General features: G+C 42.7%; 2 protein-coding genes across 2 annotated transcripts in view; both read left to right on the top strand.

Annotated features, from left to right (window-relative positions):
• Positions 1–22159, top strand: part of LOC115035328 (delta-like protein 4) — a 30680-nt gene extending 8521 nt beyond the window's left edge. Inside the window, 10 exon segments of the mRNA XM_029493054.1 lie at positions 17032–17283; positions 17697–17754; positions 18282–18545; positions 19258–19318; positions 19591–19721; positions 19821–19984; positions 20238–20457; positions 20555–21269; positions 21438–21546; positions 21668–22159. Coding sequence (XP_029348914.1) covers positions 17032–17283; positions 17697–17754; positions 18282–18545; positions 19258–19318; positions 19591–19721; positions 19821–19984; positions 20238–20457; positions 20555–21269; positions 21438–21546; positions 21668–21673 — 1980 coding nt within the window. The 3' untranslated portion in view covers positions 21674–22159.
• Positions 22160–23971: 1812 nt separating this feature from the next.
• On the top strand, positions 23972–25612 carry LOC115036033 (glutathione-specific gamma-glutamylcyclotransferase 1-like). The gene is made up of 3 exons (XM_029494136.1): positions 23972–24276; positions 24395–24430; positions 24828–25612. Exons 1-3 carry the CDS (start codon positions 24106–24108, stop codon positions 25233–25235), a joined length of 615 nt encoding a protein of 204 aa, XP_029349996.1. The 5' UTR covers positions 23972–24105; the 3' UTR covers positions 25236–25612.
• The last annotated feature ends 951 nt before the right edge of the window (positions 25613–26563 follow it).

Raw genomic sequence — 26563 nt, 5'->3', positions numbered from 1 at the left:
CAAAGGAATCAGCCATATTGTGACCTTCAGCTGGGACAGACAGGCTCAGACACAGGATAAGTGACAGGTGAGAGAGCAGATGAGAATGTGTTTGAATGGTGTTAGGAATGTCTCTATTCAGCTGCGTCATGTTGCTTTGTTTTTGGATGATATGTAAAGCTAGAGGAGTCTTGGGGAGGAGTGAGGGAGAGAGGGAGCGGTTCACTTAGCATGCCACAAAGACTCTACTGGATTCAAATCTGTCCTTGTTGCAGGTAGAAATGTTACAGGCCACCATATCCTCAGCTATCCCATTTCAAAAAAAAAAAAAAAAACAAACTTGTTCCTCCAAACACAAGCTTAGCTCATGGTGCGAGGCTGAGGTCACAGGAAGAATTAACCTGAGAAACTCGCATCAGAAGAGCAGCTGAACGCTTCTGAGAATTTTGGCTGTCACTTAACCAACTGCAGAGTCACTGGCCCAGCCACAGTCCCTGGGGCTTGGGGACTACGCTCTCTTTCATCGGAGATAATGACAAAATTTGTGCAATGAACTTGGACATGTGTTAGTGACAAGCATGCAAATTAATGGTGGAGGACTCCCATCGAGCTTACAATGTTCCGGAGTAATTCTACTCAATTTATTAAAAATATGTCAGGATTGAAAGTGAGGTTTTGAAACCCTCTGCCACATTTGAGGGATTATTCATGTAGTTTGATCATTAGAGGATGTCACAAGGAAAAACCTGTTTTCCAGATTTTCTTGCTTGGCAGGCTTTTGAACAATTTTCAGGCTGTGCCTCATTGAGAAAGGCCACTGTTGGTCAAAGGAATAAGTGTTTATTCACCAGAGTCTCTTGTAATTCGTCATTAAAATATTGGCAACCCTGTTGGCTACAAATGTCTTTGATTAAAAAGATGGAAGATTAGCTTTTGGCAAATTTGTCATAATTAAAGCCTGCATTGTTTAAAGCATGTGGGTGTGCACATGCATGGATGAAGGGGGTGTTTGAGCCACAAGGACGGCCTGGAAGAAGCGGGGTGTGGGGCTCCCCACGGCGAGCTGAATTAGTACCCGCAGGTTTGGCCTGGCAACTGCGCTCTGAGCCTGGCATGCTGACAGCCTGGCACTGTGTCCATGTGTTGTCAAGGCCAACCAGCAGACTGAAGGTGGCACCGCCATGCCCAGCAAACACAAACTCTTTTATCATCTTCCTACCACCATACTTGCAGCACTTGTTATAGCAATATCAGTGGATTAGTATGAGATTAAATTGGGTAATTAAAAAGGGCAAATTAAACTCATGTCATCAGGGAAAATGTAAAAGCTGCACTAAGCTGGTCATGATATTTAGCCTTAATGAAAAATGTGACCATTGTTTGCTGAGCAGCTTTTGGTTCCTGAAGAGTCAGGTGTCCCATTCAACGAGCTGAGCTGTGCTTTGTTTTGGCTGTAGTAGTGTGGATGTCTGTATGATTCACTTAAGTGAAATCTGATTTCCTTTAAAGTTCTTAATCAAGAGTGCTCAGCAAAAGCTCTAAAAGGTGAATTAAACAAGGCAATGCCATCTGTTTGAACACCTGCTTTTGCCTGCAGTCATATGAAAACTACCGTAGATAACCATGAGCATTTATTCAAACATTTTAATTCTATTTCAGTAAAACTGTAAATCTGTATTTAAATCAGAACACTTCTATTTGAATTAATATAAATGTCCACCTGACATTTCTAGCATCATATATCAGGCTGATTAAACACCATCCTGGTGACATACTGAAAGTGTCATCAAGTATCTGCTGCAGGCTGCTAAAGGCCTTTATTGAGTCTCTGACCACCCTTGAGTAGTAGAGGGTGTCACTGCTGGGATTTGAGGAGATTCTGGATCTGCCAGGGCCGGCTGGGCCTGTCGTAGCCCAGATGCAGCAGCTTCTGTCCAGGCATGGCACCGGGATATCTGTGGGGCCCAAACACACCAGCTGCTATCTCTGTGTCACAGACAGCTGTATGTGAATATTCATACAGAGCACAGATTAATGTGTGTTTGTTTGGCCCAACATGGTGTGCCATCAGACAGGCCAAAGTGTGAAACTGCCAACACAGGTTGTAGGTGTGAAAGAACTACAGTGTTCCTACATCTCCCGCAGCATGAATTGAAAACTTCCACAATTTGTGAATCCACCCTTGGCCTGAGAAGGAAGGGGTTCGTTGGGTTGTTACCATTATGTGTTTTGGCATGCTTGAACATTATTTGTGTTTATATTTTGGTCATTATGGCACCACAGAGCAGCTGCACATCTTTATTTTATTTATTTATTTATTTTTTAACAGGTGGCTACTCTTGTGGCTATAATGCCTCCGCTCGTGCTCAGTCCAACTTTTCATTTGGTCAGTTCCATTCATCTCTGGCCAGCAGGAGATGAAGTGAAGGCCCACTGACTCATGCGTTCACAGTCAAAGTAATGGCCTCTGTCCACAGCCGTGATTTGACCAACCTTGGCTTTCTTTGGGATGTATTTTGGAGGGAGTTTCAGTGGGTGCTTGGTCAAATAATCTGCTGGCCAGTGGCAACAGAACCAGTGAATATGCATTAATTAGTGTTTTTGAGGCTGGAGCTCTATACAATGAGCAGATGGTCTTTACTTCCCTGCCTGAGTGTGTGAACCAGTGGGCACACAGAGGGAGATTTGTGTGTAAACTGTTTTTACCTCCCCTCTCTTTGTATAATAATGGGCCAAGGCAAAATGGTTGCTAACTGCTGATGGACAATGGCTTGACCCTAATGACAGCAAAGTGTTTTGGTGCTGCTGTTAATAATGAGGATGAAGTGGGTAAGCTAATTATTGCGACCATTTAAAGCTATCAAAGCCAGATGAGCCCCCACTTTGTTTCCACCATTTAAGTATTTTTGAATTTACAAATATTTGTATCAATAGAAATGTATTTGAAGAAAAGTCTGCGTAAGGGCAGATGTTCTTATGAAGCTCAGTGAAACAGCAAGGAGGATCTCACCACTTCAGTAAGCATCTGTCTCAGGATAACAAACCCATGGGGTGATTGGTTGTGTTATAGTGTGCCTGCTTGGGCAGGTGTGCTATAGCTCTTATCCACTGTCAGGTCCCTCTTTGACCCTGAGAACTTGTTAGGGTGACACAGTACAAGTAACGCATTGTTACTGGTGCAGATCTCCCTGGCAGCCACATTCAGCTGGTAGAAGTTCTGCTGATTTACGGAGGAAATACTGTGTGGGTGTTCCTCTTGTGTTCAAAGTAGTGTCCTTCAGTCACCCACAGCTGGACCCCTGTCTGTCAAGGGTTTTAAAAGGACATCCTAATGGCAGAGCCAAGCTTCTGCCATGTTTATCTGCCAATCATGAATCGTTCTATTTCATTCACAATTTGATGTGTTAAAAACAAACAAACACAAGAACATAATCAGGATATAATTGACCATTGGTTGATCGCACAATGGGTTATATCCTTGGCTAAGCAGCAGAAACCCTCATCAACAACATGTTTGTAGTGATTATTGCACCAGTGCCCAGGCAGAGTTAAACTGGATGTTGATTGCCCTTGCAGAGTGGCTACAACAACACAACAGCTCATTTATAGACAAAAGAGGAGATGTGGGGATTCTGTTAAGTGTAGATTAATAGGAGACATAAATAAAGCAACATAACTTATATAACTCTTTTATATCTAAAATCTAATGAACGCTGCGTGCAATGGCTTTTAGCATAACACATATATGAGGAATCTGTGAAAACTTCATAGTTGGCATATAAGAGAAAATGGAATTCTAAAACTAGCTTAAGATCCTCCATGAGAAGTGAGGACTTAAACTCTGGAGGTCCTCTCTTCATTCTCCCTTACATAGAAAAATACTCTATATTGAGTAAATAAAGATAAGAGCCACATGCTACTTCATTTTTTGAAATTTATGGTTGCACAGTGTGGGTGTAACAGAGCTCACAGAGCCCTAAAAGGACACATTTTTACAGAGGCTTACAGTTTCCCATCAAATCTGTGCCGCTGCTCTCTGTGGCAGCAGGGCCAGAGCACTTTCCCGTCATTATGAGGGCTCCAGAGGAAAAAGAGAAACAAAATGGTTTCCAGGTTTTACTTTAATCTGGAGAAGGGAGGGGTGAGAGGAGGAGGGGGGCCTGATCACAGGTAGTGCCGTCAAGCCATCAAGAGTTTCTGGGCTGTGGGAAACCACAGGGAACCGGTGGTGGTGGGTCACAATGACATGACATGAAACAGAAAAAAAAAAGCTAAACCCAAACTTAAAATACACGCAAAAAACAAAATCGGGACCTTCATGTACACCTTTACTGTATTTTGGATGACACATATACATTTCACGATTCAGAGTAACAGTCGTATATCACTCTGTCATGTATTATTCTAAGGCTGTCAGCCAGAGGCAGCCACCAGAACAATGAGCATTGTGAGGTCTGACAGCCACAAACCCCTGCAATTCTCTGAGTTACACTGGGGGATGACACCCATATGGGGGGAAATGGGCGCAGATTAGGAAAGGAAATGACACAATGTCCAAATTTAATTGTGTCACAGACAAAAAGACAGCAGGGGCTCTGAGTTTCAGTAAGTTTTATGTCAGCAGGTTTCAACGGGAGCCTGACATCATTGCATTTATTGTTTCAAAGTTGTTGTTTCTGTTTTCTTTTCTTTGTCTCTCTTAGTCAAGATAGTTTCACAAACTAATTTAACACTCAACGGGTTGTATTTTATGCTTAAACCAAGGTGGGCCCTCTGGTAGGACTCCCACATTAGCCCCTGTCTTGTAAAGAGCCTTATTGTCTGTGAAGGAGCCTTATTGTCTATAGAGGGGTCCCATTTTCCTTTGTGCCCTGATAGGTTTACCAGCAGCCACATGGAATAAGGAGTCTCTCTCTCCCTTAGGACAAACAGGAACCAACCTGAATGTGGCTCTGATGCTTATCTGTCTCTCCCATGACTACTGTCTGTGCTTTGGAAAATAAATGTCACTAATACTATTTGTCCTTCGCGGTACATTGCAATCCCTTCATAGCAAGAAAATATGACATTACTGTTTTGAGGGATAAATAAAATTTACAAGTATGCATCTTCTGCAGATTGAAAAAACAAAATGTACAGTTACTGATTGACTGACTGTTTAAGTTACTGATGCTATACCTTTGTCCAGACTGTGTTCAATTCCAATATTCGTGCTAAAGTGAATGTTAGCCTAATATTTCCAATACAGAGATGAGAATTGCATCAGTTTCATTTGCAGCAAAGCAATAGTGCATTTCCTAAAGTTTCAAACTATTCTTTAAACCTGTGATCATATATCCAGAGTGAAGCCAAACATCATTTATAATCCTTTGTTGGTTTTACCTGTTTCTCACCAATTAACTCTCTTCATCCATATTTTGCTTCTAAGGGCTTCTGAGCATCTGGCTGAATGTGAAGGTTACAAAATGTCTCCCACACTAACTTAGGATGTCATAACCACGCTGAACCACAATCCTTTTCCATTTGGAAACAGTTTGTCTGCCCAGCACCTGCAGCACATGGGGGAGAAGCATCTTCTCGTGCAGAGGAGACTGGGTGCCATGGTGACAGCTTTTTGATGAGAGAGACAGTAAACAGTAAGAGTTGGAGAGTTGACTAAATCCATACACTGCAAAAAAAAAAGAAAGAGACTTCCAGAGTAAGATTGCCATTTGAAGGTTATTTCTTTGGCTTTGCCTTTACTCAAATGATGACAGGAGTCATGAGACTTGAACTAAGGACATTCAATATATTCAATATAATAGCTATGTACTGTAGACTGCACACTAATCAGGACAACTCTCATCCACATTTTTATGTGAAAACACACTACCAAGAAAACCAACAATGAAGGTTGATGTAGATAAATACGAAAAATAAGAAATACACTGGATTTAAATCACAATATGCCAGTTTTTCTGGTGATGTGGGTCAATTTGTGTGTTTTTTCATTCCCCCAGAGATTAGTCTTTGCTGATAAGGAAGTTAAAAGATGCAGAGCTAAATAAATGCACACTCATTCCAAATGAAGTATGCACTATTTATTCCTGCAGAAAATTGGAAGCACTCCTGTGATACATTGTGACATAATTTAAAGCAAACATGCTTAGCTTTGCATAAACAATCAAAGTCAGAGAACAATCATCTCTCCTATAAGGGAGGAACTTCCTTCTGATTTCCCCTACACTTGCAGGAATACTGTTATTTTACAGATGGGGAAGTTGTTTTCACTCTGAATCACAGTCATTTTTCATTCTCCAGGGTCTCTTTCCCCTCGCCTTGCAACGTTTCCTTATCAAAGCAATTTTGTAAAACTGTGACTTGTTTGGCTTTTTATCAAAAGCTGTGTGAGGTTCTGCGTGGCTACTCTCAAGGTTGTGTGCTTAACCACGCTGGTTCCCAGCATAGTTCAGCCTGGCATGAGGCAGCAGGGAGTAACCCAGCTGCAAGATGGCCTCATGTGTGACCTCCCCCTACCGTCCAGGGGGGAATGACTACAGGCATAGTTTTGGGGTGGGGGGTTCCCATGTCACAGCTAAGGCCACGCTGATGTTTTGAGCTTACTTCAACAGCGTGTTTTTATACGAGCTCCTCTGGCCAGCCTCTTTGCTCTTTAGAGACCTTTAATTCCTGGTCCCCTTCTGCTCGCTGTCAATCACTGCCTCCCCAAGGGTCTTTTTCATCCATGGGAATATTGGTTGTGACACTTGGATTCTCAGAGGGGGATGACACAGGGAAGCGCTCGACAGAAAGGCAGAATTTTATTGTCCAGAAATTCTCTGTCGCAGCTAAAACGAAGTAGTTTGAGGTTGGAAGCGTTTGGGTACGTCATATGGAAAACACTCCACTAGCTGGTAGCTCCCTGTATGGACAGATCATGTGGTCCTTCCTAAAGACCCAGGGACAATAATAATAATCATCATAATCATTTACTTTATTTGTGTAGTACTCTTCTCAACAATGTCACAAAGGGCTTTACAAAAACAAAGGCGGAAAGAACATGAGTACAGAAGGATGTGTCCCCTCTCCTGAGAACAGGTCACTGCTGCGGGACCTTGATGATATAGGTGAGAGCATGAGAGATGATTAAGGGCCAGGATGTGCGTGAGACATCCTCTGATGTTCAGGAATTACCTCATTAAAGAGGGTCATGTTGATATGCAGTAGGAATCGGCTTGAGGAATAAACAGGGGTGGTTCTTCCCTAACAAACAAACACGTTTCATTGGCTCAGCATGGTAATCACAAACATGTACATTTCTTCAGTGTGTCATTTGCTGTAGATTAAGTCAAAAACATGAGTGGAGTCCCATTTGTATTACAGGGCCAGTCCATCCACATGGACTGTATAAGAACTGTATCAGCCCATCACTAAATGTGATAAATATGGAAATGCTGTGAAAGTGAAATAGCCTTAAGCAATTGAGTAAAGCATACAATTGGAAAATTTCTTCCAGTTAGCCAATAGTTGAGTGATCTGGATAATATGTTTCTTAATAGCCTGAATTGCTGCAATTCAGGCTATTAAGCCCATTAACTTATCTGTTGAGTGTATGGACCAGTGCAGGGGCTCACGTCAGGGCCCTGATTTTGTTGTTGTTTTTTTTCCCTTTCCTGCCCCCCTCTACCCCCCCACCCCGTCCCTCGCCCCCCTCTCATGTCTGACAAATCGTTTCCAGCTAATTTACGATGGTCAAACTGTGAGAGAACAATACCCCCATGGACGTAAGGCAGCGCAAGCTCTACCACATGTCCCAGAGAAGAGCGAGGTGCTTGCAGGAAACACTTGCTGAGATAACAAGATAGTAAGGAAAACAGGGGCACTGGAAGGCCATGCAGAGGGCTTCATCGGCAGGCGTTGCAAGAGGTGGGGGGGCGGAGGGTGGAGGGTAGGGGTGCTGAACATTATGTGCAAGAGTTTTACAGGACTTGAATCTGAACTACATGTTTCCTCTCTTTCTTCACAGACCGCAGTGTTTTGTAGAAGGTTCTGTTTTAGTCAGCCACCATTCGGATGGGGATGCAGTTATGAATATTGTTCATGCATCTTCTCTGTTCCACTTGGCTGACCATCAGTCTGTGACGTCAGACCAGCCAAAGTCTTGCCAGGACAAATAGAGCTCTACCAACACAATGGGGCAGCTTGAGTAGAAACTCTGCCTCTCTGTCACTCTAGCCTATGGTTGTTTGTATTAAGGTTCATGCGCTATATTGCTTTTTCACTACCACTGTCTTCTATGTGCGCGCGCGCACACACACACACACACACACACGCACACTAATGCTCAGCTCTGCCTCCTGGTGAGGATAAACATTTTCTAAAACAGTTGAGATGTGCATCTGCACATCTGCAGGTTGATTAAACGCATTTAGCCCAGATAATCATTTCTGGATCTCATGTGTGCCATAATTACAGACAACACCTGTGCTTGGCCCACCTGCAGTCATTACTACGAATCCCAAGCAGCAATTTTACTGTAATTATATCAACAGGGGAAAAGGAAACATTCACCAGCAGTGCAACTCAATAACTTTACTATTAGAAATGCTCCTGCCTTTTCAGCATGGAGGAGATACAGACTTGGCTCCCTGAACAATGAGCCACCAGAAACCAGATCATGAAAATATATTTTGAACCCCCACAGGCAGTTAAGCATTTAAAGATTTCCAGCTGGGTTAGGGTTGAGCAATACAGGTGACATGCAGGACACTAGGATCAAGGTTATCGGTAATTGATGAGCTTACTTGTTTTCACTGAGCCCAAGTATAGGCAGCGGGAGAAAGAGGAAGGTAGTCGTCAAGGCTGCCATGTTTGTGTTGTGAGGACAGAGGTGAGAGGTCAGGTAGTGGTTGGGGGTGTTTGGCTTATTAAATGGATCCCTCTCTTTGCCAGTGAGCTCTCGGGTGGTGAAGGGTACATTTCTCTTCAAAGCGGTCACTCTAGTGGGAAAGGAGGAACGGGGAAGTGGCAAGCCCTCTTAAGATCAATGAATGTGTTGGAAAAAGGAGTGGCCCAGGGCAGCCAATAGGGGCTTGGCCACAGGGAGCTGCAGGGAGATAACGTAAACAAGGAAACCACCTGATGTGAGAAGGGTCAGATAAATGCTCAGCCCTCCACGCAGGCAGGTGCTTCCTGAGTCCTGCTCTCTCAATCAGTCGAGCCTCACTGCCCTCCTCACTTACTTTCCTCATTCTTTTTCTTTTTTTCCCAATCTGACACAAAGAGTTTTCCTCAAAGGTTGACGCATTTGCATGTTAGCAATGTTTAAGATCAGCGCACAGTCACTGTCTGTCGTCACACAGGCAGTAAAGATAAGAGGATCAGCTTGTTTGTCACTAGGATAACATACAGAGCATAATAATAGGCATTTTTCGCATGCTCTGCGTCTGTAGATAAAAGCATTTCACCTTTAAAAGAGACAGTCAGGTGAATACTGAAGTTTCCAGCACAACCTGCACAGACTGGGAATACCCAAGCTCACCTCTCCGATCACTCATTTTCCTTCTCTTTCTTTCTTTTTCGCTTTGCTGGTTGGTTCTGTGATTGTTTTGTGCTGTCCAGTGAGGAAGGAAGTCGGTGTGAGAAAGTGCCTGTTTTTTTGGGACCAACAGGAATTGGCCTCATCACAAGCGGTTCCTTTTTTTGCCGTTGAAACAATGCACTGGCGTCACACCCCTCGACTGGACCTCGGCATTTCACATGGAAAAATGTTCCCAGAATTCCGCTCCCAGGCTTGGGGTAAGGCCGAGGATGGGGTGAGGGTGAGAGGGCGGGAGGTGGAGGGCGGAGGGTAACGGCTGGAAGCGAAGCGAATGACACAAAGTCACCAATGGACACTTGTCACGACCACAACCAGGGAGACCACGACCAAATCAGGACAAGTCAACAAAACAAATCAAATCTTTATACTAACACATGCCCCAGAAGTAACACAGTCATTATCAAGCATAAGAACTCCTCTATGATCCATCACAAAACGTGGAGCAGGAAATAAAACCTTACAGAATCTCCACAGATGCTTTTCCCGTAAAAGACACCACACCTGAGCAGATCTTACCTTGTAGCGGCGATCTAACGTCTGACCAAACAGATGAAAGGCTGAGCGAGTTGTTTTGGGTGACAGGTCAGCCAAATGCTCCTCAGGGGTTACATAAGCTTCTCATAGCACCGTGTTTGTAATTACCGTGAGAGGGTACACACTGCTGCTCTCTCAGAGCCTTATCAGTGCCGACGTATGATTTCATGAGCATTTCATGACATCAAAAAATAATTGTATACATTGTGCCAAACGATATCAATTACATCTAAATGAATTGATTAAAGTAAATTCTATTCTTGGACATTCCAGCGCTGATCACAAGAACAGCATCAACTTTTAAAACCACTAATTAGACTTAAGGGCGGGTTAAACTTTAATAGCTTTGAAAGGAATTTGATCCAGTTTAAGCAAATTGGGACTTTACACCATTTCATCTATGAACCAAAATGACGACAAGAAATCTAGTATTTATCTTGAGTATTTAGTTAATCTCCTACTGCACAGAACTGAAGTATAAACAAATCACAGCTGCAAATATGTGCTAGATCTGCACTTATACTATCAGTGTCATTCATCATTCTGGCTAATATATCATAATAGCGTGTGTGTGAGAACACAAACCCTGGACTGAAAGATTGATTTTCATTGCATAGTTAACTAGTCGTTTAAAGCCAATAGATGAAACAAAAATAGTGAAAGCCCACGTGTGCATCTGTAGACAGCTTAGCAGGCACAATTATGTCACTCTGCATTTGAAAGTCCGTGAAGAATCGCTCCTCTTACACAGTTTTCTGTGCAATTTTTCCACATAAGGAATAATTTGGTCGTTTAAAATGCTCCTAATTCACATTGGTACATTTTTAAAATGATGGAACATTAAAAGTACGAGTTCAGTCTGGAGAGCACAGAGTTCTTGAGAGATGTCAAATATTAGACAGAGACATGAAAATTGCCTATGAGAGCCAAGTTAGAGGAGAAAGGGTTGTGGCAACTTGGGACTCGTGGGGTCAAGTTGGAACAACACCACAGCATTTAGGCCTGGCAGCAAGGGAGCTCCTCCTGCCCTGCAGGCCGGACTTCAAATTTTAGACTGAATGCATCACTGCAGCAGCCTGCTAGTTGAGCCCTCAGAGAAACTATTCATCACTGTTAACATCAAGTTCTTCTATAAGATCTCATCGGTGAAGATCCAGCCTCAATGAGCCTTTACTAGACAAACAGGCTACACCCAGACTCCTCACCGCTGAGAGAATTAATCAACCAGCACTCAGTCAGCTCCTGCTGTCTCAGTGCGAGGATGGGTAAGCACGGACAGAGGCCTGAATGATCCCAAACATGGCATGAAGCCCACAAACTCATTGGCCACAGGAACACAAACTGGCTGTGGAAATGTATACATCTTCCATCTGTGCAGTGCACTTCTGTTAACATCATGTCCAGGCCCCAAGTTGACTCGGATAACAATCGCTCTACACAAAAGGGGTTTGCATCGGTTGTTTGCCCTGCAAAGTGGAGACGTGTTTGTGTGTATTTACACAGAGAGTAGTCATAAGGTCACATACAGTGCAGTTAAATACATGGCCCAAACAAGCAGTTTAAATGTTACTTTGACATTCTGTAAAGTGAAGTACAGTCATCTCATCCACCAGGCCACTTACCTTCCGAGAAACACGTGCATGTGTATTACCCTAAAACATAACTACCCCGGCATGAACCCCCCCCCTTATCACGATTCTCCTGAAATCAGAAGTAAAGGTGGGGAACTGCTTGTTTACAGACCAAATGGGGTTAAGAATTTCAAACCATCCAAGGAAAAAACATCTGACCCTCCTAAAATAGTCCTATGTCTAAATAAACAATAATATTGTGCGGTGTACTTCAGGTCATCTGCCCCTGGTCAGGAAGTTGAGGAACAACAGCAGATAAGAGATCATTAAGTCTATGGATAATTAAAGCAGAATCACATCATCTAACAGGCGTGCCAGGGTGAAATTACAGGGTTTTAACGGCGCTGATGGTGTTCAGTGATTATTCTGAATTTCCCCTCTTCTGACAGTGAGGTCACAACCCTTGCAACTTTGAAGATTAATATTAGCTATTACTTTGATGAGAATTTCCCCTGCTTCACAAAGCCAGGCAACTTCAATAAAAGGCAGTTAATAGGTGCTGCCTAAAACTCCGCCCCAGGCCCCATCTGTGCTGCCAAAACCACTTGAGGACAGAGTGACTCCCAGTGTGAGGCACATAAAGGTCACGCACCTGTTCCTACTTCACATTAGCAGGTAGATTAGAGTGTGAATTGGGGGCCAGCGAGGCCTTAAGAACCACAGTCTCAGGATGGCCTTCCTGATTGGCTAACTGGCGCGGTTTTAACAGCCCTCTTCACACCAGTACGCTCTTCCCTCTCCCCCATTTATCTCTTTCCTTTTCCTGCTGGGAGGTTTTGTCTTGCATGAAGAAATGATGCTTTGACTCTGGCCAAGGAGGATTTCCTCAAGGCTACGTTAGCTTCTTCCACACACACAATTAGCCTCATACTGGTAATCACTCAAGAACTTGTTGGACAGAAAAACATGTTTGGCTCTCCTGTGCTGTGCTTGGGAGTGTCCTTCACATATTATTTCTGTTGAAGTGCAATACAAACAGCTGGGTGGGCTGTATATGGCATAATTTGGCAATTGTGACAGATGTGGTGATGCCTGTAGTCCCAGCTGACTGTCCATGTGTCAAAGGTGGAGCTGCTCTGTGAGGATCAATAGGGAGTATTGAATGCGAAGCTGTTCCTGATGGTCGGATCCCTGTCTGGTGGGAGGGAAGAATGTGCTGCTGTCACTTGACACACTGGCACACACGAGTAGCTTCAGATCACCCTGACCTGATTTACACACTTCCAAAAGTGGCGTGTTGTGCAGTAAGTTTCATTCCAGGTGTAAACGACGTCATGGTGATACCAGACAACAGGCGTCTTTTCGTTATGTCATTACCTGGGTGTAGTGACACTTATGTACCGCATCACCGCATGATCTTGGTGACCCAAGCGTGTTGTTGGTTGCGCTGTAAGGGTAGAGAAGGCTGTGTTTTGTCAACAGCACAGCAAGAGGGTGGCTGGAAAGTTCCACAGCACAGTGCAGACAGACAATCATAATGTCAGGAGCTTTAAATCCAACCTAATGTCAGCTGAAGTTTTGAAACTTTAACATGAGCGAACACAGACATCTGTAACAAGTCTTTACACTCAGTAATGCAAAACATATGTTGAAAGACTTGAAAACATGCAGAAGCCTGTCAGTAATAACGCACGTGAAGAAAAATGACATTAAATTATATTAACTTCATTTTATGCCTCACAGACTCGTAATTAACAGGCTGCCTCTATGCTTTGTCCTGCAACCAACTGGAAATGTATGGTCCTGCTTCCCACGTTTGGCACATAAAGTCTCTCTTACAATGTCAAAAATAGCCTAAATTTTTAAAATCAAACAAATATATAAAAAAAAAAAATTAAAAGGACAATATTTTTCTGTTTGAAAAAGTGTTTTAAGATAGTAGCGGACACCCCCTTCCCTTTTCCAATCTTGGCAGCAGGCAATTTCTCCTCTGAGGGCGACATGCTCAGATGCCCCAGATCCATTGGCAGTGCACATCAAAAGCCCCATTGATTGGCCAGACAGATTGGGGCATAGAGATCAAATGTGCTGTAAAGACGTGTTAAACTGCCACGCATTAAACAGGACAGATTTCTTGACCAAAAGGTGCCATCTGTTAGCACTGTAGCTAATTTTCTATTGCCCTTGCCCACATTGTTGATACTGTTTGGAACAGTGTCCAAAGCGAGTCCACACCATGCAATCCACTGAAAGTGGAGAACGCAGATACAGAGGAGAAAATGTTCCCATAAACTAGATTTAAGGAGACACAATACTTAAGAAAAAGCAAAAGACTACTGACATTACCCTGAGCAAATTGGCACTCAATCGCATGACTCTATATATGGCTCTTTCAAGTAATTACTTGTACTTGCGTCATGACTAAATGAACAGTAAATACCCACTGGCATCTGAAAAGTAGCATTTCATTTAGGATGGTCTTTGATCTCTGCCATTCTGACGGGGGACACATTCGTTTTGGATATTACCCTTATCAACACCATGTTGGCAGACTTTATTTTCAGTAAATCTGTTTTGGGTCAGTCTATGGTTGAGGTCAGGAAAAACAACACCAGCATTTTGGATTTGGTCGAATCATTAGTATTTTTGTTATCTCAGTAATGAGACTCATGCATCTTGTTAAAATGTAGTGTATGAATGATGTCATGAGGGCAAGCATTCCTGGGAACAAACATTAATCTGCCAAAGAAATGAAGTATTGCATCAGACAATAAATAGCACCTTGCTTAACAAGTCAGAGTCCAATGGCGCTTTCATACTTCTTCATTTTCCTATCAAAATATTATTTTATTTTTAGGAGTTTGCATACCAGCTGAAAAGTCATAGAACATCAGAAGTCAGCTTTACAAAACACTGTCACAAAGAAAAATGGCATCCTATTGAGGACTGTGGTGGGCCGGTGTGTGCTGCCAGGGCCGTGTTTATCCTAGAGCAGCGCAGCAGAAAAGAGCCTGCTACATTATTGTTTGCACTGGCCAAGAGTAAATAACTCACACAACTCAGGATTTAAAACGTCTCATTAATTCAGGCCACGTTTTCCGTGTATTTACACAAACAAAAATGAAATAAAACGAGCGATAAAATCTGAAGATTAATATGTAAATATTAAGAAAGCCTGTTGAGTGCATCACTAGAAAATGTTTTCCCTCTCGCTGCACCCTAAGAGCTCCAATTCAAGCATCGCTGCTTGTTTAGCACAGTCCAAGCCTTTACAAGGAAATGTAATGTGAGCTGCAGTTGGGAAACTGTAGCCATAGACCATCAAATATTAAAGTGTATGGATGTTTTGATGTGTAGATAGGAAAGACAAGAGTGCCATTACTCTATTCATGTCAGTCTACAAAAGAGACGGATGAGGCTGTAGAGTCCATACAGATCATGGGATAGCTCATAGATAAGCGAGCTGAAGTCATTTTTTTTTATTCAGGGTTTAGGCGTCGCACAGGGCTGCATTGATCATCCACAATATCTGCGTGTTTCAATGGTGGGAACTCCAAATACCTCAACGCGGTGAGATGTCTGGGCCTCTTACTCACACTGCTCCACACTCAATAGTCTATTGTCTCTGCCCAACAGTGGAGCCTCGAACCTGTAAGTCATAGGTGGGCGTTTAGAGGTGAAGTCATCTCGGCAGGAGAGCTGTTCAGCCAGACACCTTCATGGCCAGGGAACAGTTTCTAAATCCTGTTCCCTCACTGTAAATCCTCCCAGACAGGTTGGCCTGCTGCAAGGGTGATAAAGGTAACAATGCCTGTGCCCAGCATGTGAGAAAAATGCACGTGGCATTTTAATTTATTTGCACAGCAGCCTTTATTTACTGTTAGGGAGTTTTTTTTCTTCTTTACCCTCTCAGAACAATTATACATACACTTAAAAGGCAAAGAAAGTTTTTCCAACTGGCTCCAATGGAAGTTAATTCAACAAACAGTGTTACGTTACATGTAGGATACAATCTTGGCTTTATTTTATACAAATGTGCTTTCAATCGAAGGTGTTATGAGCAGTGATTTTAAATAATGTGCATGAACAGCTGGATGCTTGTACTTCTGATACTATTTTTCACAAGAATAATAAACAGTAGCTTAAAGTAAAATGTATGGCCTGTTACCCCCCAGTGCGACACAGAATACATCTATGTGTGCATCTGCATTCCCACATCTAAACATAAAATAAGAAAGTAAATAGAAGTCAGGTGAGTGCGTGCGGATCAGATCTGTTTTAAAATCAGCATATTCAGACCTTTAAGGTGACCTTTGGCTTTTAAGTTCAGTTACAGTGGCTTTCTTCCTCAGCTGATTTCTGATTTGACACAACGTGTTTGCAATGTCAATCCATCACCATACAGAGTTATGGCCTGCTCCATGCTCTTAATCTAAAAATAAACACAGGTTACAACAGAGAAGGATGCAAGAGGTCAGAAGAGTAGAGAGGCACACACTTCCAGATGCCCTACAAACAGTGAATGCACAAACCCTGTCAGCCTGTAGGGATTTCTAATATCACAACGGACTTTACTTCTGATTTTAAGGAGGAAAAAAGACAGCATGTACAGAAACCAAGAAGGTGCATTTCTTCTGCACTGGGTGAAGCAAAAAAAGAACAACAACAAAGCCTAAAACAGTCTTCCCTTATTGATGCTTAAAAAAAACCATGAGGAAGAAGAAAAAAAAAAGGTGGAGAGGAGAGTGGGCGGTGTTTACTGACTGACATTGTCTGTGCTGACAGTACACAGCCGTATATAAACCGGGGGGGACGTCAGACATCCCTCACTGGGAGTCACTGTGCGCTGATGCTCCGCAGCAGGCTCGCATCACCGTCGGCAGCACAAGGCTCGCATCAGCTCCGCGAACTCACAGCGCATCTGACCGGCACGATGGATGGGCAACAGAAAGACCGCAGAATGACTCACTTGTGGATATTGACGTTACTGATATGTGTCTAACCTCTCGCACTGGATAACTCGGTCTTTTCCCAACTTCTTCTGGATACGGATTGCGGAGCTGGATCTTGTCCTACGCGCTTTTCTTTTTGAAGGATTATATTTATTCTCGCCACTTTTCGCCATCACCAACTTGGAATAGGAGCGTTTTTTTGTTTTTGTTTTTGTTTTTTGTTTTTTTGTGGAGGACAAACAGATTTTTTAAGGATACGCACATCAAACTCTAAAGGATGGCCGTTTGGTTCACCTCTATCTTTGCAATAGTTATATTATTATTTACTCAGGTATATTTCCGGCTTTGCATATAACGAAAACAATCATTTGAAAAATGCGTTCGTGTGCTTTGCTCACTCTTCCTCTTCTTCCAGGTTCTGGGATCAGGTGTGTTCGAGCTCGATCTCCATCACTTTCAGAATACTCAAGGTTTGCTGGCCACTGGACTTAGTTGCAGCATGACCGGCTGCAGGACTTATTTCAGGGTTTGTTTGAAGAACTTCCAGACGGTGGTGTCTCACGGTGACTGTTTGTTTGGTAAAGTCACCACACCTGTCCTGGGCACCGACTCCTTCAGCATCCAGCAGGACGCCAGGCTGCGTCTGCCGCTCAACTTCACCTGGCCGGTAAGAGGAGCACCTGTTTTCTGCCGGGCGGGCTTGTATATAATATGTTTCCATGGGATGAAAAAAAAAAGAGTAAAAATACCCCCCCCAACACACACACACAATTATGTATATATATATATATAAAGCATTTATACAAAACTACAGATATTTTTGGTTTTACGTTTTTATCTTTATATTTTCTGCTACCTCCTTACTGCTGTAGAGTGCAAACATCCCCACCAATGGACTAATAAAGCCTGATCTTATCTGAAAATTAAATGCACTGCACTGTTTTGTATTTATGTTATTGCATCTTTGCTCTTCAAAAAAAAAAAAAAAAAAAAGAAAGAATAGAAAACAGTAATCGAGAACTGAAATGTATGAATACAGATTTTTTTATATGTATGTTATTTCTTTATCTGTGCCAACAGGGTGCTTTCTCGTTGATTATTGAGGCCTGGTATTCTCCGACAGCGGACCCACCTGGAGGTGAGCGGCTGCAGCTACACTGTGTGTGCACCACTAGGGGGAGATGTGTCTTTGTTTAGTTTCCATAACTTATTACCTATCACCCATTTTAATGTGTGATAGGTAATTACACACACACGCACACACTTAAAGTATTAAGTGCTGGCAAATACATCTGGCATTTTCAGCATCACGGATCCGTGTTTGTTAGGATGCCTTATGAGTCACACAACAATTCTTTACAATCAAATCTCTCCAACACAATTGCACTTCCCTTGTTTTATTTTTGGCATGCATGGGAAAGTGCACAGGCCTATGTGAGAATATGAAGCCCTGCCAAAAGTCCCGTGACAGCGCTTTTCCTGGATTTTACACCTTTCTGGTTTGATCCCTCAAAAAGAGGAAATCACAAATTCCTCAGTTAAGAGTTGGTTATTGATCAGACACCTCACTGGCTCATCTATAATTAAAATCCTAATTGTTTCATGCTGTCAATCCATTTTTATTATTTCAGATGATATTATTTCTGTTTTGTCCCCCCCCCACAGACACAACCAACCCTGATTTCTTGATTAGTTCTTTTGCAATCCAAAGACAGTTGGGAATAGGGCCTGTGTGGTCCCAGGATGTGCAGAACGGGACGCAGACGGAGCTAAGGTACTCATACCGGTTCATCTGCAATGAAAATTACTACGGGGACACTTGTTCCAAAATATGCTCTCCGAGAGACGACCATTTTGGCCACTACACCTGCAAGCCTGACGGGCAAATAGCCTGTCTACCGGGATGGAAGGGCGAATACTGCCAAGAACGTAAGCAAGAATAAAGACACCATATGGACACTTTGTGATGTGACACTTGTTTGTGATGAGAGAGGAAAAAAAGGGGGATCGAGTCAGCTTTTAGGTCTTCTCCAAACTCAGGGCCCTGAGTTATGAGAATATAGGCCATGTCATAATCAGGCGCACAGAGTCACGTTTGGTGCATTTCACAACACACGGTGAATTTCCAATGAGATCTTTATGGTCTGTCTGCCTGTCACATGATCTCAGGTGTGCTGAGATGTAATGGGGGCTGATGGGGTGTGTTTCGGGGGCGGGGGGCTTGGCGCACTATCTCTCTGGGCGCGAGCGGTTTAATCCAGCGCGGTGGTCGCCCAGCAGCACGCGCCGGGTTAATCACGGCATTATCGGCCGCCACGCGCCACTAAATTGTGGGGTCTATTGTTGAGGCGGTGCAGGGCGGCAGCTGCAGCCGGGACTCGAACTGCCCACCGCTAACAATGGGGCAGCTGTCCTGCTTTTTTTTTTAACAGGCATCTGCTCCGCACCAACCAGCCGTTTAACACCATTACAGCATGCACACGCACATAACTGTTTTTGTTTTTGTTTTCTTTTTCTTTTTTTTTTTCACTGATGTGGTCAGGTAACAAGAAAGAGAGAGAATGTGCTAATCTGATAGTAAGGCATAAGAAATCTTGAGATTTAAAGTTTCTGTTCTGTCTTTTTTTTTTTTTTTTTTTAGCAATCTGTCTTGATGGTTGCAATGAAAGCAACGGAAACTGCACCGTACCTGGAGAGTGCAAGTGAGTTTTTACTTAATTGCATGTTTATTTTATAATCAAAAATGCACATAGATAATAATAAAATGTATTAGCAGCCTTTACTTTAAATATATCATAATTGTGTTGCAAAATGTAAATGTTGCTTGGTGTCTTTCTGTTTAAAATATCAAAGAAATCATGAAAACAAAGTTATAATTGTAACAAAAAAAAAAAGTAACTTTTTTTTAGATGTGGTTGAATGCAAATGTTGGAGTGAGCCAACTGTCATGTTGCGCTGCTTTATTTGTGCACAGATGCAGAAACGGTTGGCAGGGACTTTTTTGTGATGTGTGCAAACTCCATCCGTCCTGTAAACATGGTACCTGTATAGAGCCGTGGAGCTGCCACTGCAAAGAAGGTTGGGGAGGCATCCTTTGTGACCAAGGTGTGCAACGGCTTCTCTTTAAACTGAATGAATTGTGATAAAAGCCACAATAGAGTGTCTCTTCTCAGTTCCAAAATGTTTCTACCCATTTGTTTACAGATCTGAACTACTGCACCCATCACAAACCCTGTGCCAACGGGGCCACATGTATGAACACAGGCCATGGCAGCTACACCTGCGCCTGCCTGCCAGGCTTCACTGGTGTAAACTGTGACTTGAAGGAGTGTGACAGCCAACCTTGTCACAACGGAGGCCAGTGTCGGGTGAGTCCGGAAGTCTCTCTCTCCTCTCTCCCACAACACAGGCTTTCCTGTTTTTGTTTTTGCCTCGGTCTATCTGCTAGTCCAGGAGGATGCTATCGATTGTCAAGTCAGTAGATGACCCAGTTCACAGACTATGTGCTGTAAATAGAATTCAAATGAAGGATGATGGGGTTCGCTGGGGCAGTCTTGAACAGGATATGAAAAATATGCGACAAGCAGCTTTTTGATAAACTTTATATCTTTGTCTCTGCAGGATTCTGAGAATGGCTATAGGTGTGTATGCCCACAGGGGCATGAGGGGACTAACTGTGAACACAAGATGCTGACCTGCGCAGATACACCCTGCTTTCATGATGGCAAATGCAGAGAGACGGATAACGGGAATAGTTACGTTTGTGAGTGTCCAGCAGGATACACTGGGCTCAACTGTGAGAAGAAAGTGGACAAATGTACCTCACTGCAATGCACCAATGGTGATACATCATTCTGACTTCTCCTTTTCTGTATATCTCTTTGAAAGAGGAGATAAATACAAGAGCGGCTTCTATAATTCTGTTTTATTTTGCATAGGTGGACATTGTGTGATCCATTTGGACCTCTGGATGTGCAGCTGTCGCTCAGGCTTCACAGGACTACGCTGTGAGATCAACATCAACGAGTGTGCCAGGAATCCCTGTGCTAATGGCTCCACCTGCATAGACCGCATCAACGACTACACATGCACCTGCCCACCAGGATACACGGGACGCCACTGCGACAAGCCCACAGACCGCTGTGCCTCCCTGCCCTGCCTGAACGGAGGGACCTGCACCGTTGGAGCCAAAGGACAGCCCACCTGCATCTGCCCTGCCCATTACAGTGGACCCAGGTGTCAGTCCAGAAATGTGCCTTATCCCAACCCTCCTAGCCCCGACATATACAGGGCAGCCATTGGCTTGGGGGTCAGCTTTGTAGCTGTGCTGGTTCTTTTGTGCATGGTAGTGGTGGTAATGTGTCACAAGAAGCAGAGAAACAAAGAGCAGGACTCTGAGACTATGAATAACCTCTCTAAGGTTGACTTTCAGAAAGAGAACCTCATATCTACTCTAGAACTCAAGAATACAAATAAAAAGATCGATTTGGAGGTGGACTGTCCTATGGAAAAGTCTAATCACAAACACATCAACCACTACCACCTGGACCACAAAACCTCCACGGGGTACAAGGACGAACTGTCCCTTCTGGACAAAGATGAAAACTGTGAAAAAATGGGAGAAGAAAAAAATCATTTGAGTAGAATGTACAGGTAAGAGCACATGAAAGAATTCAATGAATAGCTGTTTTACAGTTTTTGTCACTGTGTAGTATTGATAGGTATTGTTTTCAATAAACAAGCTGTCTAAGGTCACTGTAAGACATATTAATGAATTTCTTCCCTTTATGGCCCACTAACTGAGATGATGAATCTTTACAGTGAAAGGCCAGAGTGTAGAATATCAACGATATATTCTTCAAGAGACTCAGTGTACCAGTCTGTCTTTGTAATAGCAGAGGAGAAAAATGAATGCATCATTGCAACTGAGGTAAGTGTTTTTCTCCTGGTGCACAAATTCTTCTTTTTATTCTTCATATTACAATGCAACTTGTACTGTCTCAGCTTTGATGAATTTATTGCTGAGGTAGTCAATCTATCTTCTCTTTCAGGTATAATACACAGAGGACGCCATTGACTGTCAAAATTGGATTTCTTTTGGACTGTTTACAAGTGTGGAGAGACTAGGATTTATTTAAATGAAAGTTGCTGCTCTTGAAAACTTGATAACTGGATGGAGCCGGTGTGCTCTTCGAATGCAATAGAACTAAAGCTACTAAACTTTATGAGAATGTAAAGACTGCAGGAAATAATGAGCAAATTTGACTTGTGGATGCTCCTTTTGATGTTTTTGACTGAAACCTTTGTCTGCTCTGTCCCAAGTTCATCCATGGGCAATGGGCCAAGATGTTTATGCCTGTGTGTTGATTAGAAATGAGGACTATCTCAATGTACTCCTCTCCACCTTATTGCAGTAATATGCAAACAACAAATCAACTTACTGGCAACAAGCCTGTGGAGGGAGCCAGCCTTTTCCATTTCTGTGGCCTGAAACGCCCTATGCAAAAAAAAAGAAAAAAACGAGGGGGGAAGACAAAAAAAAATCTGCATCAAAAAGGGACAAAACTACTGAAGACGGTTCATTTTTGAAGGATAATAAGGTTATCAGTTTTGTAAATCAAATTTTTATTTTTTTTGTATAAAGAATGTATGCAGCCTAGATCAGAAAGCCTTATATACGTGTTTAAGAATAACATCATGCCCCGCCTTATCTTGACTCCTTTGCACAGCATCAGAGAGGAAACAGAAAGATCAAAAGATGCAATACACTAACGCGCCATGCAGAGAAACTCATGACAGGGCCTTGTTTTACCTTATGCAAGATCACCCTTAAATACAGACAAAAAAAATACATGAAGTGACCATCGAACCAAGGACGCCTTCAAAGGAAACTACAGAACCAATAATGTTATTTTGTATTTTATTGGTAATTTAAGAATAGGAGGCACTGATCTTTCTCTTTCTATGTTTTATAAGATTATTTTGTAAATACTGTATATTTATACGTTGAGATTAGAAGTATGACTTGTACATCTGTTTTTAAGTTGATACCCCAAAAAGGTGAATTTATTTTTAAAGTGTTGTTATTGTTTTATTGTATTATTATTTTTTTGTTATAAAAAAGAAACAATGAATACATATCTGGTACACTGTTTGTTTGTTGGTCTTCGATGGTTGAGTGTACATGTGGTCAGATAACGATCCTAACTTAAAATGATGGAATCATCTAGACACTTTGTTTGTGTTCAGCTGATGTGGAAATGGCTTCATTGTCTATAGATACAGTCATATTTGGCCTGGTAGCAGTTTTAAATGATTCCATGTCTACTGTATGTCCATGACATCTGTGTCAGTGTTATGTGAAATCAATGTGCTAGCAATCATTCAGTGGGCGATATTGTAATTGGCAGCAATGTAAGGAAATAATCAAACAAAAAGATATATATTTAAAAAAACAAAAACAACAACAAAAAAAAAAACTGTATGTGAAAATAAAGAATCCATGTGGTCTTTCTACTCTACTGCTTCTCTGAACTGCGACTGTATCCCTGGACATCAAACCTGTGATGTTACACAGAGCGCTCTTGAGTTTAAGATAGCTGATGGATCTCTTACTGGCTCTGGTTGAAAAGGTGAATGGAGAAGGGGACAGAGTCAGATTTGATGAATATAGCCAGGAAGAAAATCTGCACATCCCTTTTCAGTAGTAGACCATGAGCTCAGCAGACACACTGTCATGTTGGCCACCCTCCTCTTGGTACGTCCAAACCCCCCCTGCAACTCATGTCACACCAACAATGTCACTTTCTCATTCTATCAAGATTGGAGCTATCGGTCTTACCGCCACTTGGGGGCAGTGAGGAAGGAGTTTCCTCCTCAGACATCACAGACAGGCTGAGGCAGGCAGTGAGAAGTGATCGGGCTGAATGGACAGAGCAGTGTCCCTGCGCAACTCAGACACCTAATGAGCTTAAGACAGGACAGAGACAGCGTCCCCAGCTATTAATAGGCAATGTGATTAACTACTGGACTATTACCTGCTCACTGTGTGCCACCGAAGGAGACCAAATGTGCTCGCCTGCTTTAAAAGGGCAGCAGAAGGAAAGTAACTGCACGGTTTGATGACGCTGGACGGAAAAACACTTATAATGTGTCATTTCATGTTGCTGTTTTAATACATTCCTGACGATTGCGACATGTGCCCCTGTTTCGCTGCCTAATGATACTTTCTGATTGGTTTACCCGCCAGCTAAGCCCGCCCCCTTTATGATTTGATTGGTCGAGACGGTCTCTCGCTGACGTCCTCTGAACAACAAATGCACGTGTTTCTGCCGAACCGAGACCAAGATCTGCCGGATCCGTCAGCTTTCCTTTGTGTTGTGTCAGGTGAACACGGTCACAGTTTGATGCACCGGAATGAACAGGGCAGAGAAAGGCCGCTGAGGTAGCGACTTTGTCTAGTTTTGGAAAACACAACTCAAAAACTGCAATGAAACCTCAAGACATCCCGAAGGAAAAGAGCAGCCTGTGGATATTTGGATACGGCTCCTTAGTGTGGAAACCCGATTTTGCTTACAAAAAGAGCAAAGTCGGCTATATTAAAGGATACAAGAGGCGATTCTGGCACGGGGATGACTTTTACCGAGGGGACAAGGAGCATGTAAGATTTGTAGATTTGTCTTTTTCTTCAAGTATTTAGATGCCTGACTATGACTTTTTTCCCTTTGTACCTTGTTGTTGATGTGTGATTTGTGACTGTGTCTCTCTGTGTCCTACAGCCAGGCCGAGTGGTCACACTGGTGGAAGATCAGGAGGTGAGTGAGTTTATCATCACAGTAAACAGTCATCTGCACATACAGTGGGGAATTTTATTTATATGCCATTTTTCCTATATGAGGAACACCGGAGGAGAGGTTTATTTTCACTGTAATCATAATTCAGATGTGCTCCTACATCACCCGCATGTCTAATATTGAAAATGTAAATATGGGATAGCAGCAATCAAAGTATGAGATTAACCACAAACCATAAAAGTGTCATTTTTAATTAAACACTTCAGTCTGTCAGACAGATTGCTATATGGTGGTACAACTTTCATGAATCCTCTTATATGCTGCGCATGACATGTATGAACATTTACTTTCTTTTCGAGGCTCTTTCTCTCATTTTCTATGCTAACTGCTGTGTCGCATCCTCGTGTTTTCCCTGAAGGCCTGCACATGGGGAATGGCCTATGAAGTCACCGACTCCCAGATTGAAGAATCCCTCCAGTACCTGAACATGAGAGAAGTAGTGTTGGGGGGTTACATAACACAGATGGTTGACTTCATCCCTAAAGACAAATGCCAGGGTCCGCTGCTGGCCCTTGTCTACATTGCTACTTCTAACAACCCCATCTACCTCGGCCCAGCCTCGGACAAAGAGATTGCTGCCCAGATCGCCATCTGCAGCGGCAACACAGGTCACAATATTGAATACCTGATCCGCCTGGCGGATTTCATGAGGCTCTACTGTCCTGAAGTGGAGGACGAGCACCTCTTCTCCATCGAGGCAGCAGTTTTAAACATATTCAGTGACTGCGGGGGCTCAAATATCCGGAACAAAAATCCATACTGTTAGGAGCTACATAAAAGACTCAGCGTCTTAAGGAAATTAAATGCAACTATGCTTGGTGAAAGCGAAATTAAGTTCTGCAATGAATGTTCAAAGGTATTTGGTTCTAATGGGAACATTTGTTTCAACCTTTCCTGCAGCTTGCTGAATTGAAGTCAAAAAACTTACAGACTTATCTAATTTCAGTGAGCTACCTTTGACCTTTTCACTTTGAAGAGAAAATGGGAAATTTAAATATTTAGGGTAACCATATTGCACCACATACACATAAACTGTATATAGACGCATGTGACGCTTTCAAAAACTCTCAGCAAGGGATGACTTCTCTTTTTGAAATCCATTTTTTTACACCTTTGTTATAAAAGGGCCACAGAAGTTGTTGTGCCGTGTGCGGTTTTCAAAATTGTTTGAATAAAAATGACTAAAACTGTATGTGGAAAATATTTTTATGTTTTACTTATGAACACCCTACAGTTGAATTTGAAGAAGTATAGATGTTTACGTTTGTCGTTGTACAACCCCCCCCCCCCGCTGCCCCTCCTTCCTCATGCCTCCATACCTCGTGGCTGAGGAATGTACAGCTGTGGTGTCTGGCTCATATTAAACACTGACTTTTTCTGTGCCTTTACTGTGAAAACACTCCGGATGTTTTAGGTTGTCAGAGCTGCCCTGTTCAGTTGTGGAGTCACAAACAGGAGGCTGTAAAAACATGTTCTTTCATCGTGGCAGGATTGCCACGGTTTATTTAACCCCTTAAGATTTGGTAGGCACAGTAATGGGTCCATCTTTTAAAATTCCTGCTGTGCAGCCAAGCACATCTTCAAGCCGTGAGATGTTATTTTAAAACCTAGTGTGGATCATAATGTTCCCAAGGACAAGAAGTCTGGGTGAATTGCATACATATAAAGCGAACATAAAGTAAAGTTCATGTCATGTTTTTCTGGAAATGGTATTGGGAGTACACAGTCAGCTGCAAAGAGTGTATGATTTCTCAGCTGGGGGGGGTTGGGGGGATACACCTCGATCACATTGCAATAACATGTGCACCAACCACAAGTCAAACATAAAAAAAAAAAAAAAAAAAAAAAAACAACCCTAAACCAAAACCCCACAATTTCATCCACGTAAGCCAGCCCACATTTTAAGCTGTACAGTTCTCTGGCACACTACTTTCCCAGAAATCAGCTGAAAATTGGGTCAAAGGTTCGAGCTCTGTAAAGAGCTGAGCAAGGAAGCACAATTCTAAACAAGCTCACATGAAATGTAAAAAGAGATGGACAGAATTGTGACCTGTCACTATAACATACAAAAAATATATAACATTACTGCATCCC

Source organism: Echeneis naucrates, chromosome 22 (genome assembly GCF_900963305.1).
Source record: "Echeneis naucrates chromosome 22, fEcheNa1.1, whole genome shotgun sequence".
NCBI classification, from domain to species: domain Eukaryota; kingdom Metazoa; phylum Chordata; class Actinopteri; order Carangiformes; family Echeneidae; genus Echeneis; species Echeneis naucrates.
Note: the sequence above shows the minus strand (reverse complement) of the source record. Positions and strands in the feature narration are given on the sequence as shown.